At 38.6% G+C, this 14980-nt stretch overlaps 1 protein-coding gene and 1 long non-coding RNA gene across 14 annotated transcripts in view; one reads left to right on the forward strand and one right to left on the reverse strand.

The window, feature by feature from the left end:
• Positions 1-1458: 1458 nt before the first annotated feature.
• Positions 1459-5496, forward strand: LOC129490128 (uncharacterized). Its single transcript, XR_008660176.1, has 2 exons — positions 1459-1552; positions 4947-5496. It is a non-coding gene; the product is annotated as an uncharacterized lncRNA (long non-coding RNA).
• SNX10 (sorting nexin 10) overlaps positions 3510-14980 on the reverse strand; it is an 83087-nt gene continuing 71616 nt past the window's right edge. For all 13 annotated transcript variants that reach the window (XM_055293602.2, XM_055293603.2, XM_063609010.1 and 10 more), the window contains 4 exons: positions 12942-13042; positions 12432-12530; positions 5482-5694; positions 3510-5024 (listed from right to left, as the gene is read on the reverse strand). In XM_055293602.2, the coding sequence (XP_055149577.1) occupies positions 4943-5024; positions 5482-5694; positions 12432-12530; positions 12942-13042 (495 nt within the window). In that variant the 3' untranslated portion in view covers positions 3510-4942. The remainder of the gene's footprint in view (positions 5025-5481; positions 5695-12431; positions 12531-12941; positions 13043-14980) is intronic.

The following is a 14980-nucleotide window of genomic DNA, read 5'->3' on the forward strand; positions in this document are numbered from 1 at the left end:
AATGGGACCGGTTCTGGTTGTGTTTCCTGAACCATCTTATTGCAGGCTAGGGGTTCTGCGAATATACGAGCGACCAAATGATGCTCTTAAGTACAACCGACACCTACGTAGGGAACAGGTTCTTTCTACTTGGGAGCCCTAACACCACTCCACTACGCGGGCAGCTCGCCAGACCCAACCAAGGGCGCGTTCTGAAGAGGGCGGCTGCAGCCTCCGCACTGGCCCGGCAGCGCCCCCTTCTGTCCTTCGGCGGCATGGCACCTGATGTGTCAGAGGCCGCGCGCTTTTTCCGGGGACTAGAACACGGTCCAGCTTATGGGGCCTCAGCCTAAAGCGGGTGGAAAACTTGTATCACCCCCCTACACACACACACACACACACACACACACACACTCTCTCACACACTCACACACACAGCACCGACCACACGCACACACACACACAGAGCACCCTGATCCAGGCCCGTTTCTGGACCTGGAGACACGCACTTCTTCCCCAGTAGCCCAGTCCTACCACCAGGCTCGACCGTCCCCTCCCTCTCCAGACGGGAGGGGGCAGGTTAACGCAGCCGCGCGCCCGCCGGGCAGGTTAAGTTCTCGGGGGCCTAGAAGGGAAAGGGGTTAACTAATGTGTGCGATGCGTGTGCAGATGACAAAATTTAGGGCACGTAGAGTTTGCCCGGCCCCACCGCGTCCGCTCGCGGGGACCCTCGGGGGCCGGGCCCCACCGGGCCGGGGCAGCATGGTGTAGCCCCTCCTCCGGCCGGGCGCGAGCGTCTGCAGAACAAAGCCTGGAGTCCAGCCCTGGCCCTGGCGCGGCCGCCTCTCAACCAACCCCCAGGCGGCAGGGCCCGCTCCACGCGCGCTCTCCAGCCTGGCGGGGCCCTGGAAGCCGGGACACGCGGAGGCCCGGAGGGTCATCGGCGTTTAAGGCAGCCTCCCACACCAAGCGCACCGCCCGGAACCCCTCTGCACGAGCGCCTTCTGCTTATTGCTCTTTTCCCCAGCAGCCAGAGTCGTCATGGTAGCGCGGGAAGGGGCCTCGCGGGCCAGTCTGCAGCAGGTGCGGCCGGGAGCCGCAGGCCCGCGCGGTAAATCGCTGTCTCTTTGCGGTCGTTGTTCCCATTCACCGCCCGCCGCCCCCCGCACCCCGCCCCCCTGGCTTTTTTTTTTCCTTTCCGCCGCGCAGTTGCCATGGGTTACCAGGGCGGTTGCCATGGGTTACCGGACCGAGGCCGGCTGGCTCGCTACCTGCCGCCCAGTCGCCGCCGCCGGCGGAGCGGCCTGGGCGGGAGGCGGCGGGAGCGCGCGTGTGCGGGACGCGGCGCAGGGGATGCGCGCGGGCCACGGAGGCGCCGCAGCCAACAGGCGGCCGAGGGTGCAGCCGGGGGAGCGCCACCGCCAGTGGGGTGGGGGGCAAAGCTATAAAGAAGGCCCAGAGGTAAGAAACTAGCAAAAACACAACCACAAGTTATGCCCGTGCTGTGCCTCTAGCAGCAAAGACAAGCGGTGTCGGGTTGGATGAATCTACACTTCTCGTCGGGGGAGAAAGGGTATTTTCCTTTTTAGCATAAGCCATTTATATAGTGTCTTTAGACCTGAGTTTAAATTCAGCAGGAAATTGTAGCTTAATGGTTTTTTTTTTTTTTTCCTCTTTTCCTCTATATCTTTTGAAAAGAAGTCTTTGGAATTTTGGAGAAAGTGAAAGGGTCAGTAACTACCAGAGTTTGCGCAGCTAAAATAAATTAGTGTCCAATACCCTGCTCATGATCTAGAAAAGTTTCCAGTAGGAGGGAAGCGCAATTGTGTCTGCTAAAAAGGGACAATGGTGACTTGTTTGTAAGATGCATATGGCAAAGAATAGAACCAAAGTCCTTTGTATATATAGCAAATGTTAAAGAAATTGTTGCTTATTTACATCCTTCTGAAATTTTTGAACTCCACTCTATTAAAATTATTTTCTTATGACCTTTATTTGCAAAGAAAATTCTATGCTTTGAATGTCAAATTGCAGTAACTAATTTCAGACAGTATTTTGTATTTGAAAATGTGTTTATATATAATAAACTACGAAAAGGTCTATGTTCCAAACAAAAACACAAAATTGTATTGAAATAAATTGTTCCCTTCATTGAAAAGATGTTGCCTTGTATTCATAGGATACCAGCTAAGTAATTTAAATATTAAGAGGAAAACTATTTAGAAACAGAATAAGCTTTGTTAGTTTTGTTTTAAAATGTTAAGAGGCCTCTAATGAAAAGGGGTCATCTTTTATAGCTCAAATACTGAAAACCTTATTTGTACCACAGTAGCTCAGTAATAATGAATCCTTAAGGCATCCAAAAAATACAAACCAAATTCAAAACAACGTCCAGTTTACTGTTGGATATAACGGTGATTGTAGCCAGGCTAAATGAATTTGTTTAACTTCTTAATTGTCATAAAAGAAATTTTGTTCTTTTACTTTATACTGCATATCACTTGTTTGTATTTAATTATTCAGTAAAATGTGGACTAGGTTTGAAAAACTGGCAAGATACTTAATATCTTAAGGAATAGTATCTGCTTAAAAATAAATACTTGTTTGTCCCTAGTAATTTTTAAAACTTGAAATTTTAACTAGAATTAAGTAACTTTCTTCTAAGTGAGACTTTATAAGAAGCCGAAGTAACAGGTTGTTGACGTCCAGTGCTGTTGAAACCTTTGGGTTATATATAAATCTAGTTCTACGACAAAACACGTAAGTTGGCTTTATAGGTGAATAGTTTACCCTTTCAGAATTCGCCAGGGAAAATGCAGTTTTGCTGTATTGTAATCATAAAGAATCCAGGATTAGAATTCTTTACATTTAAGTCACTTTAAAAAGTGTTAAATAAACATCTGTTCAAGTTAGTTACATCAGTAATTATTTTCTTTTTCCTAAAGAAAGCTTTATAAAAAATATGCCAGAGAAAAATAAGAGACAAAGCAAGAAAACCACTGGGAACTGAAGTTCATCTAAATATTTCAGCTGCAAGAAATCAGTTGTAAGAAGCCAGTGTGTGGACACTGAAACAACTAAACCAAGGCTAAAAGCCTCAAATATGTACAACTATAGCTAATATTAAACCATGTTTTACCAAATTTCCTCATAAAAAATAAAAAACACTGAGTTTGAGTCTAAGGCAGAATATATTCTCTTGTATAAAATAAGTGATCCGGCAAAGTTGATTTTTTTTCACGTTTAATGTAAAAATGATCTCATGACATTTACATACTAAGTATTAGGCATTACTTAATATTAATTTTGATGGCTATGTTACATCATCTAAAAATAATATGACAATTGGTGGCACAGTATGTGTTTTTCAAAACTGCTGTAAAACAGAAATAGCAAATACATATTGCTGAAGGGATGAGGATCGCTCTTAAATGCCTGGATGGCATAAACTTTACTTATTAGCATGGTAAGAAATTACTAAATCTTTTCTTTTCCTGTATTAAAATAATGAGCATCTAAGACACACTAAATCAAAATATTTACAAAAATTTAATAATGTTTTAGACCAAAGAAAAAAAGGACAAATTAAAGAAATCATTCTAAATTTAATTTTTTAAATGTTAGTTCTTAGTTTTCTTAGCTTTTTTTTCAGTTGGTTCTTTGAAACAAGCATTGTAAAGACTTTTTAATAATACAATAGCTTTTAAACTCCTAGTGAAAATGAAAAGGTTGCTTTTTGTAGTAGCCTTTGCCACTCTTCAATTAGGCTGGGTAACAAAGCAACAAGTTATCCTAGTTATCTGAAAATATCTTCCTGTTAGTTTCACAGAAATATTTTGTACCATTCAACATGGATGAAACTTGGGTAATTATCTCAAGAAAATGTTGCCTCATCTGAAATCTGAACTTCAAAATAGTTTATCTAAGATATCTTTGGGACACTAAAAAAAAAGACATTTTATGAAAATTATACCAATCTTCAAGTAGATGCTTTAAAAGAAGGGGCTTTTTAAAAATGAATAATTATTTCTGAAATTAGCAAGTCGACATCCTTTTCTAAATTATGGGAATATTTATTGGTAAAATTAAATTTATTAATCTTTATAAAATCCTTCCTCTAATAAGTAACCACCACTGATACTGACAGTTATCTAGTGATAAGAAATTGCACATTTAGTCAAAAAATAAATCATTAACCTGATTATACAATGATAATGAAAACAAATTATTTGTCTCCAGAAACCATTTGTTGAAGCTGATTTTGGACAATGAAAATGTATTTCTGAATCTATATATTGTAATTATAAGTAATATTACTAGCACTATCTATGTTTTTTCTAAGATGTAAACATTATTTTAATATGTCTCTATTCATAAGATACATTTCCATCTAAGCGTGAAACAGAATACTGGAAAGGTTAAATACTCTTAAAATATTTCAGTCAAACACCCAAAAGCATAGTGTTTTGCCAGTGCACGGGAGGTATCCACAAAATATCAGCCACATGTCTGAGAGAGGCAGTCTAGTCTACACTGTTACTCTTTACAGGGTTTAACAACATATACACCGTGTTTACGGTAACACTGCCCCACTGATACAAGAAGGAATGCTCTATCTTGATTTTAAATGCTACTTAGTTACCTATCTTTTTAAATTCAATAAAACCAACTAGGTTTTTTAAAGCATGTAAGTCATTTCATTGGAGGGCAAGATCTTGTTTACCAATAATGTCTGCCTGTAAAGGATAGTATTGCATTCACAGGATTTTTAGCTTTACACAGAAGCTTACCTAAAATAAGACAACATAAAAATACCACTAATAAACAACCCAACATCTTTAAGAATTTAAATACCTAACATCATGACAGTGAGCTTTAGGTAAGAATGTATTATTATAAAGCTTTCTTCTCTATGACTGGACATAATTTGCTATTCCTAAGATAGTAACATTAGAATTATTTTTCAGGATTCCTGCGGAGCTGTATTTACTTTACATCCATGTGAACTGCTGTCATCACTACTGTGTCCAAGCCCAGAGGATGAACTGGAAAAGAAGAGAGGGGGAAAATAATAAAAAGAGGAAATTGGTTTTCACAACACACTCAAAGCCTGAGTAACAGAGGAGGACTTTAATTATCTCCAGTCACAAAGAGAGACAGGAAATTTGGACTTTTAATTAGCCATTTGGAGTGCAGTTGGATATTTTTTTAGCTAGATAATTTAAACGCGAATAATTCAAGTCTGACTAAATGAAAGTCACATAATCAGAATGCAAATAATTGAATTTCTACTGCATTCATTAATTCAGTGTGGAGGTGTGTGTGAAGACTACTACGATGAGCTGTCACAGCTCAATAAAATCTCAGTCAATTAATTTTTTCATTATCTTAGTATTACATCAACAAAAAAGTGAAGTGTGTATATATATCTATACACATGAATATGTGCATACTATGTGTTATATAAATACATATACATTAAATCAAAATGCAAGGAAATACCTTTCTGAATCATAATCTATATCATTTTCTTTTTTTCCTTCTTCATCTTCTTCAGGGAAACGTCTGTTCATTAAGGCAAACTTGTGAATTGCTTCTTCCACAGAGTACTTAGTCTGCCCAGAAACACATGCCTCAATGTCTTCTGAATTCAGATGGCTCTGTAAGAAGAGGTGAAGGCTGCTATCTGAAAGCAAAAGTGCATTCTGTAGGACTCTATATTAAAAAAAAAAAGGAAAAATAATTGAACAGGATGGTCAGTGATAGGGTAGAAGAAAGAAAAACATTAGAAATGTACCACTGAAGGTAATTTCTCTACTGTGGTAAACTTTTTATCAATTATGGGCTCTGCCCATTAAGGGGAGGAAAGCATATGTTAACTTTTATTCAATTATTTGGAAATTTAGGTGGGTAAAAACATGAAGCTAATAGTTAAGAACATCTGTTAAAAGAATAACTTCAAGGACATTTCTTCAATTTACCCATCTGTTATTACCATGTGGATTAATTATGGAAATATTTTGCTTATATAGTCATAAAAAGTTATTCTACTTTAAAAAATTTACTGCCAACAGCATGTCAATTCAGTGATCTTTATGGGATAGGCTGTCATGAAACATCAAAACTTTCAACTACTATTAAAAATTATATGAAGAAGTCAATACAATTCTCAGCATATTTTACATTTTAAAACTTTACAGGTATAGTTATAAACTTAAGGGCATGTTTATGACAGCTCATGAGAGAGATGGCTTTTTTTAATACTTAAGGTTAACTGTAAATTTCTCCAAAATCTTTAGGAACACTGAATCTCTGTGTTGTCAAAATGAGCAACCAAATAAAATTGATCCCAGCCAACTTTACCATATATATCATTAAAATATGATAATTTTGTGATGAGTACATACTGCTCTTCCCACATTTAAGATCAAAGTTTACAAATACAGGACAGATTTCAACCAGGGCATCAGAACTACATGGAAGATTAAAAACTATCCTGTAGCAAAATCTATAGATGCTCAAATTCATATTAGTGAATGTGTTTTCTCTGAAATGCACATCTTAGAATATGAAATCAAATCAAAGTATACCTTTATATTTAAATAAAAACTGGTTTATCTTTTAGCAAAGATGTTGACATATGATAATTTAGTCTCTACTAATAGTTCAATAATTATGTAAGAGGAGACACTAAGACTAGATACAGGGGACAAAACTAACACACTAAAACCCAAGTAGAATTTTGTCCAACATAAGATTTTTCCGATATAACGATCTGTGAAAAATAGATCATGTATTTCAGACCAAATGAACCTTACCTTATATTCTGCTTGTTTAAACAAGTAATAAGGAAAGTAAATCTCTTTTGGCCATTAATATCAATTTAGTGAAAATCCAAGGTCATTATAATTTAACCAAGTCCTTTTTTACAAAATAAAACAATTATTCTTAACAAAGGCGAAAATGCCTAAAAATGCACAGCATTAAAACCAAAATCTAGCTGTCCCCTTTGCTTCAGCAGGTTTACAGTTTGAGAAAATATTATTTACTGGTCTATTAGAAGGAAAAGTAAAACCTTTGTGCTTTTTAAAAGACAAAACCTCAAGCAAAGCAGCTAAATCCTTCTTTTTCCCTCTGTGTCCTCGGCCCTGGGTCCTCCCAAAAGATGACCATGTCACATGATAATGATTAATTTACCAAGTACAAGTAGCTAAGTAGTAAATCCCTCTTACTACTCTTTGAGATTTATTTTCTACACTTACAAATATTTACCATTCTTGTTTTAAATACTTCAGATTAAGAGAAGAGTTATGGAGCAACAATCCATTAATATGAACTTGGATCGTGAAGTCTGTGAAGTCCGAGCAGAGTGTTTCCTGTGGCCTCTGTCAGCGGTTTCCTGCCTGCCATAAGTACAAGGAACTGTTCATGGGATTGTACTCGTGGCTTTGTTTCTGTTGGAAATGTGTTTTATTTTCTTTATAAAATAATGGGTAATCTTTAAAATTGATTTTAGATGGTTTGAGGCATTACACCACAAAAGTAATGAGCACTAATGCCAATGATATTGGACACAAATTCATTTTAGCTTTATTTCATGTCTGAAGCAATTCTACTGAGCCTTGAACCGCTCGCGTGTTGCTATTAACTTGCTAGTAACTTAACACGTGGGTACAGCAAACAAAAGTGATCAGAGTCCAGGTTGATCGGGACCTCAAGGCTACTGTCCTTTTTCTTGAGCTATAATTCAATTTCCAATTTTACTGTACATTAGACTCATTATTTCCCAGCGTTTTCTTTTTCTGCTCAATACTGCCATCTGGAGGACACACAGATGAAAAGAGAAGGAGCCAGGCTCACCTAGCTCACAATTCCAAAGAGGGAGAAAGACGTGGCTAGGGAGGGGACATCTCAACACTCCCCCAGGCCTAGAGTTCAAACCAGTGAGTCGGCTAGGCACAGCTTTGGTTTTTGGAATCTTCTCTGTTTCTCTGGCTAAATTCATGCCACCATACTCCATGAGTTTTAAATAAGCAAAAATATTTTTAAATGTATTTATATGCTTCTTATTTTAGTCAGATAGGTTCATTCTGAAATTTAAAATGAAATTTTTTGAGAGTGTTTTCCCTTCTGGTTAGGTGAGCATAATTAATTTATTTTGAGTACTATTTGGCTTACTATCAGAGAGGGCTGTGACTGCCACCATCATAATATTAAATCCTATTTTTTCCTTAGTCATGTTTGTGCCATATTTTCCACAAACAAATCTAATGGCCCAAAATCAATTTCAAACCTAATATAAAGAGTACTTTGTAAAACAGTCAATAAAATGTCATTTGTAGAAACCTCCATTTAAAAAGCATATGATTTTCAAACCTTTATAAAAGGAATAAAAAATAGCCTCTAGGATTTTAAAAGAATTTCTAAAAAGATATTTATAGTGCAGATCAGAAGTTATTCCTTTCCCCATAACAATTTTAGACTAAACAAAGCAAAATCTGTTTTTTTTCCCTAAACTGGACACAGTTGAAAAGCACAGTTTTCCTCAACATGATTTTATTAGATGTATTACATGGTGGTTTAGCTGAGAACAATATATAGCTATGCAAAATCATTTCATCCTAACTAAGCATGTCCTGGGTCTGCTGAACCCAATACAATGATATATATACACATCTGCATAGTACATGGAAGGTTAGCAGTTTGATGTAGAAAAAAAAATTAACTCAGCCTGTTTAGCTCTTACTATAAGAAAAAATAAAACCTACAAATCTTCATTGAAGACATTCATGATCTATGCTGTGGTGCCCTCTACTGAACACAAAGACATAAAAATCGTGTGTGTGTAAAACTAGCTGTCATGGTTCAACACTAGCCTTTTGTAAAAAAACTTTAATATTCCTTAATATTTGAAGAAATACAAAACCATGATACTAAAGTCTAAACTGTAGGGTAAATGTAGTTGTATTAATGGGATGAATTCAGTAAAGAAGGGAAGCGGCTCCCAGTCATGAACATATCTGTTCAAACCTAAATTGGAAACCCATTCAAACCTAAAAATTAGTAGGAATTCCATTTTTCATAGTTAGAGACTTACTGAGTTTGTATTTTTTAGCCAGTAACTTTCTTTTCATAATTATTAGAAGGGACTTTAAGTTTGTAATTACTCAGGGGCAAGAATACAAAAGGAAGATTATAATTAAGACTGAAGAAAAATGAATATATTTGAAAAATCTCACAATCATACCAAATTTAGCCAGCATTTAAGAGTACTGCTAATTTTAAATTTACCAGGTCCTGGGATTCATATAGTACATCCACCTTTCCTATAATTTCTTTATCTGTAAAACTGAGATCATGCCCAACTCCTAAGATTTTTAGTACTGAGACTAAAACATGTAAAATGCCAAACACGTAGAAAGTGTTCGATAAATGGTAGAAATTATTTTTATTTGGCACCTAGTCAAAGAAACAATTTTCTAATTCCTCTACAAAGATCAGTACTTTCTTACTACATATGTATCATTTCACAAATGACCTTAAAGAAAAATAGGTATATATACACATATACAAAGACATTGTGGTTCCAAAAGGTTTGAACATATTTAGTGCTTCTGGTTCATAACTTCAAAACTCACATGAAAACCAGGCTTTAAAAATACATGGTAAAAACCTACAATACAAGCATGTTTCCATGTTTTAATGCTGTGGTTCCTAAAATTCCTCTACAAACAAGGTACGGGCTATTGATGGCTGGCCCTACTTAACAGGTAACCAATGGGGGCTCAGAGGATGTCAAACTGGGGCCAAGACACAGTGCCAAGGTACACATCACATCTGGTTTCCTAAAGTGGACCCAGGTTGGGTGAGGGGAGGGGGCACCAGGGGCAAAGACATGGAGGGTGCTACCTTACACAACCCGGGCAAGCACAGATCTGAAGGACACAGAAGGGAGGCTGGGGAGGGTCAGCAGGGGCTGCAGAGCTCAGGTCAGGCCTGAAGCCAGCCCTGTGGTATTTGACTCCTCACTTCTTTCAGGTTTAGGCTGTGTAGAAGCATCAGCTTTCATTTTTAAAGTGAAATATTAACTTGTAGACAAATCTTCACATACCACAGTGGAACAAATGATATCACAAGAGAACCCCCTGCCAATTCCATGATTTGACAATCCAGTCGGATGACAATCCAGATTCAGTGTTAATGAATCTAGCCGTAGCCCTGGATATGTACACAGTGCTCTCCACTAGAATGGAAGTGTCAGGAGGACAAGGACTTGTTCATTCTTGCAGTCCTATGTCCGTGGCATGCAGCCTGGCCCAAAGCATTCACTTAATCAACATCTGTTGAATGAAGGATCGCTGCATGGTTTTTGGAGTTTTTTTCAAGTCCTTTTCATCTGTAGGACACAACCACCCAGTGAGGTTGGCTATGTGTGGGTAACATTATCCCACTCTATAGCAAACAAAGGCTTAAAATGAATGAAGTGACTGTTCCAAGGCTCACATGCAGCTAGAAAAAAAATCAGGAACCATGATTATGGGAGACCTAGAACCTGGCTTCTTGAGTTCCTGAACCAGGACACTTTCTACTATGACATCTGCATCAAATACAACCAGCAAACAGTCAAACCATGCACTATGCAAAAATAACCTGGCACAAGCATAACCCCACTATGGCTGAATGACACTCACGGGGTCATTAATTTGGGTAGATCAACTGTGGATAGAAAGGTTGTGTTCAAAACAACGAAGTAATTCCTGGTCAAAAACACATATCCTGCACTTAACTAGCAATGTAATTCAGAGGCACGTGCTGTCTTCTGACCTGAAATAAGACTTTCCTACAGAAGACAAGCTGCCATAGCTCCCCGAGGACAACATGTTCTACACTAGAGTGACAGGCAATTCTGCAGAATTGTGTGGCAGGGACCACATCTCAAGGGAGAGGCCATCAGCCACCTGGGCGTCATAGAGACAACAATTAAAATCAGAGGACTCCTCTAGGGGAAAGGGCAGGAAAAACTTGGCCAGGTCTCTGTCCTGCCATGCCTGTGATACCCCCAAAAATACAATGAAATGTTTTTGGAGGACTTGGCTCTGCTAATCAGTTCTTCTGGTCTCTTGCCATGTTTATTCCTCTGGCTTCTCTTCATTGGCCCACTCTCCCTCAATTTATAATCTTAGATCTTTCTGTATGCCTCTAGGACACCTTCAAAGGAAAGGCACTAAGTCAATCTAATAGAAAAAAAATTAATATTAATGTGCATACTTAATATCCAAACCCTTTATGAGAGAGCCAAATGGGGAGGAGGCAGTATATTATTTCAGGCTAGATCTAAGGTCCTATTTAGTGAACCTCAAAGGAGATGACTTCAGATCCTGAAACTACTAGAAAAAGAAACAGTTCGGGAGATTGGGTCCTGTCAGTAACTAATAGTCACATGACTCAGCCTATTTCCTTATCTACAAAATTGGAAATTAGAAAAGCAAAAGCTGTCTCATGTCTAAGTGCATTAAGATAATAACAGCATTATCTTAACTGTCTAAGTGCATGTCTAGTGCATTAAGAAATAACACGAAGATAGCACACATTGCATGCCAGACACGGTCATGAGTGCTTTACAGTCACTAACTCGTCTAATCTTCTCAACAACCCTATGAGGTAGGTACTATGATTACCCCATTTTATAGATGGGAAGACACAGGTAGAGGAGGTAAATGATCTGCCCAAGCCCCCAGCTAGTAAGTGGCAGAGTGAGGATCTGAACCCAGGTAGCCTGGCCCCGGAGTCTAGGTGTAAATCAGTGTGCTATATGGCCTCTAGCATTCTGGGTATTCCAGCATTCCAAAGAGTGGAGCGGGGGAGGGAAATCACTGGTAGTGTGAACTCAGGCAGCTTTAACTGCAATACCCACCATCACAGAGTAATCCAGAGTTAATAACTCACTGAGACTGTTCACACGCCATCAAATATTCCTTTATAAACATTCCCTTCAAAGATCAGCGTTAAACCATTACAGGAACCCAGAAGGATATTAGCAGCCTGTTATTGAGCTGATTTTGGTCTGTAAATTCTAAGCACTGTAAACAAAGACAGTTTTTAAGAAGCGCCTTTTGATAATTAGGCATATTTGTTTCCTGGCAAATTTTTACTTTTGTCAGCTAAACGCCCATGTCATTTGGATCTGCTTGACAGCTTAAAGGACCATATATTTGTTATTTAATTCAATTTGTTCATCGTTTTCTTTCTAGAAGACTTGGTCCCAAATATGTATGAGATGATGTGAGCCACAAGATGGTGCTCTAATATAGGAAATGGACCACTGGGTTTTGCTCTAGTGCAGATGATTTGCATTTCAGAAACAGGAACATTCTTCCCCACACCACCATGCAGCTCTTGCAAAGCACTTGCTCACACCCCTTGTCTGGCCACAGAAGTTTCTGGACACTCACTTTCTGAGGAAATCTTCCAGACCCTGGCGACGCTGATCCACATGCTGGCGATTGTTCATGTTGAAAAATAGGTTTTTAGATGGAAGTTCTGGCAGTTGTCTTAGGAGAAAGAAAAAAAAATGTTTTTAAATGATTAATTCAAGGTGCTTCTGTTACAGAAATCCCTCAAAGTGAAGGCAAATTATGTATGATGATTATTATCTCACAGTTATTCTATAATTATGATTATACATTATATAGTTATATAATAAGGGTATGAGGAAGTCAGCTTAAAGAAAAACCCATCTTTAAACATTTCTGAGGCCTTTCATGGCCTATACCCATCAAAGTTGGTGAAATTTAAGTGATAAATTTTAAATTCAGATGCAGTAGCTAAAAAACTAAAGCTACATATTGTAATCAAGGCAAAAGCCTATAAAAATCCGTCATATCTTATATATCTTAATGAACATCAATTTTAAATATTGAATATCATGACAAAGTCTCCTCAGTATACTCTAAATCACTTACACCAGCAACGCATTGCTTTGGAGTCTCTGCCTCAGCCACACGAATTCTCTGTATCTTCTTCGTACACAGGATGTTTTCATTGTAAAACACATGCTGTTAGTCTGTAAAGAAAAAGTAGAAAAATGAGTCTTACCTGAGGAAAAAAATGCATTTCTTGTATCTGTAATTCACAATATGATCTCAATATTCATTCTAAATAGGATTTAAACCACCAAACATATATTTATATTTATGCCAGTACTCTGAAATCTTGCACATAACCCAGGAACATAACAGCCCTGAAGACAGCCAGGATGATGGAAATAAGCAGCGTTGCCCCAGGGTGAGGTATGACCTGGCCACTCCCTGCATCCTGAAGGAGCCTCCTACTCACCTATGAGCACTGCTTTCAAGAATAAATCATAAAAAAAAATCCTAACATATAAATGACAGGTAGGAGCTCAGGTTCATCCGTTGCATTTTACCACCATCCACGTAAGCTGGAGGAGCCTTTGGGGCTTAGAGGCACCTCCTCACGACCCTTTATGAGACATTGCAGAAATCTTCATCTCCTTGACATGGCCACCCTGCAGATCATACAAATCACCAGAAATCCTAGAGAACAGCATTCCCTTCTCTACTGTATGTGAGAGGGAGCATGTCTGTCCGAGCCAGAGAATGACCATGGTACGTGGGGATAAGCATCTGACATAGAGGACAGGCCGACCGGAATTCCAGTCCTGGTTCTGCTACAGGGCAAGTCACTCAAACTTCAGTTTCTTCAGTGCTAAAATGGGATGAACTAGTATATATCTAATTCACAGGGTGGTTGTGAGGATTGATAATAAGCACTTGGCCAATGTTATCTATTAATAATACTGTTAGTTACTAAGTGTTGGTTTCCTTCCAGCTACCCTACGGCAGACTTGGAAAAAGCCACCGATGGTGTCCCCATGCTAAGCTCAGCCGCAATGCCTCTCCTTTGGGTAAACATAAGACAAGAGTAAATATTCTCCTTTGAGTAAAACAAGCGACTAGCAAAATATTTGTTTCTCCTGATTTTTGAAAATATGAGTATCTCTATTCTCTGTATTTCAAAATCCGATTTTCTAATCTAAATGAGAAACCATTTTTTACCCCCAAGATCAGTACTATTTCAAAATTATTATTCTACCACTTAATATGCCCAGCGATTGTTTTCCTTGGGAAATCTAAGTAATTATGTGCATTAGCTCTCAAACTGTTCTCATGAAATATATGACATGGTTCCTGGTATGCTTATGCTTTGTAAAGTTCAGAAAACTTCAGAATGTAGACAGGTTAAAAGGCTCATCCCCAAGGTAGCCACTGGTCTAAATCCTATTATCTTTAACAATATGGCAGCAAAACCGACTGGAAGGAGTTTGTGGCAAATAACATCCTGTGGGTAGACTTATAACACACCAGGGCCTCACTCTAATGTGCTCCTTGGGGACTAGGTTTGCAGACCATGTTATACCAGAACTAGTCCCCTAACAAGGCTTGAGCAGGTATCTTCCCAGTACCCTCTCCCTAAACAATGCCAGACCACTACAGGGATTCCTGACATCTCAGACACAGGCTGGGTCCATTTAAATTCCCTTTAATTTCTCTGCTCACAACACCGTGGTTGTCAATAACTAAAAATCCACCTGGTATCTACACCAGACTAAGGTCCATCCATAAGTCCTTCATTTGCAGGGCAGGTTCAGGGGAGTATTTATGATGGCTACCCAGCTCTAGGGTCTACTAGTTTAAAATTCCAAGTAAACGTTAAGATCCCAGAGTCGTGTGACATCATCTCCCTTGAGGTTAATTTAAACAAATTAAAGACCAGCTTCTCTACCTCCAAAGCCCTATGGGTTAACAACTAAGAGAAGCCAACCAGAACTCCCTAGCTCTGCCATTCACTTTTAATTGTATGACAGGTGGAAGTCTCTTCAAGATTAGAGGATACTGAGGTCACTAACTGATTAAGTTCCTCTAAATCTATTTGCTTGTTTTTGCTGTCCACCAAGCCAAGGCTTATCCATTGTCAATTT

The sequence above is a fragment of the Symphalangus syndactylus genome, chromosome 9 (genome assembly GCF_028878055.3).
Source record: "Symphalangus syndactylus isolate Jambi chromosome 9, NHGRI_mSymSyn1-v2.1_pri, whole genome shotgun sequence".
In the NCBI taxonomy this organism is placed as follows: domain Eukaryota; kingdom Metazoa; phylum Chordata; class Mammalia; order Primates; family Hylobatidae; genus Symphalangus; species Symphalangus syndactylus.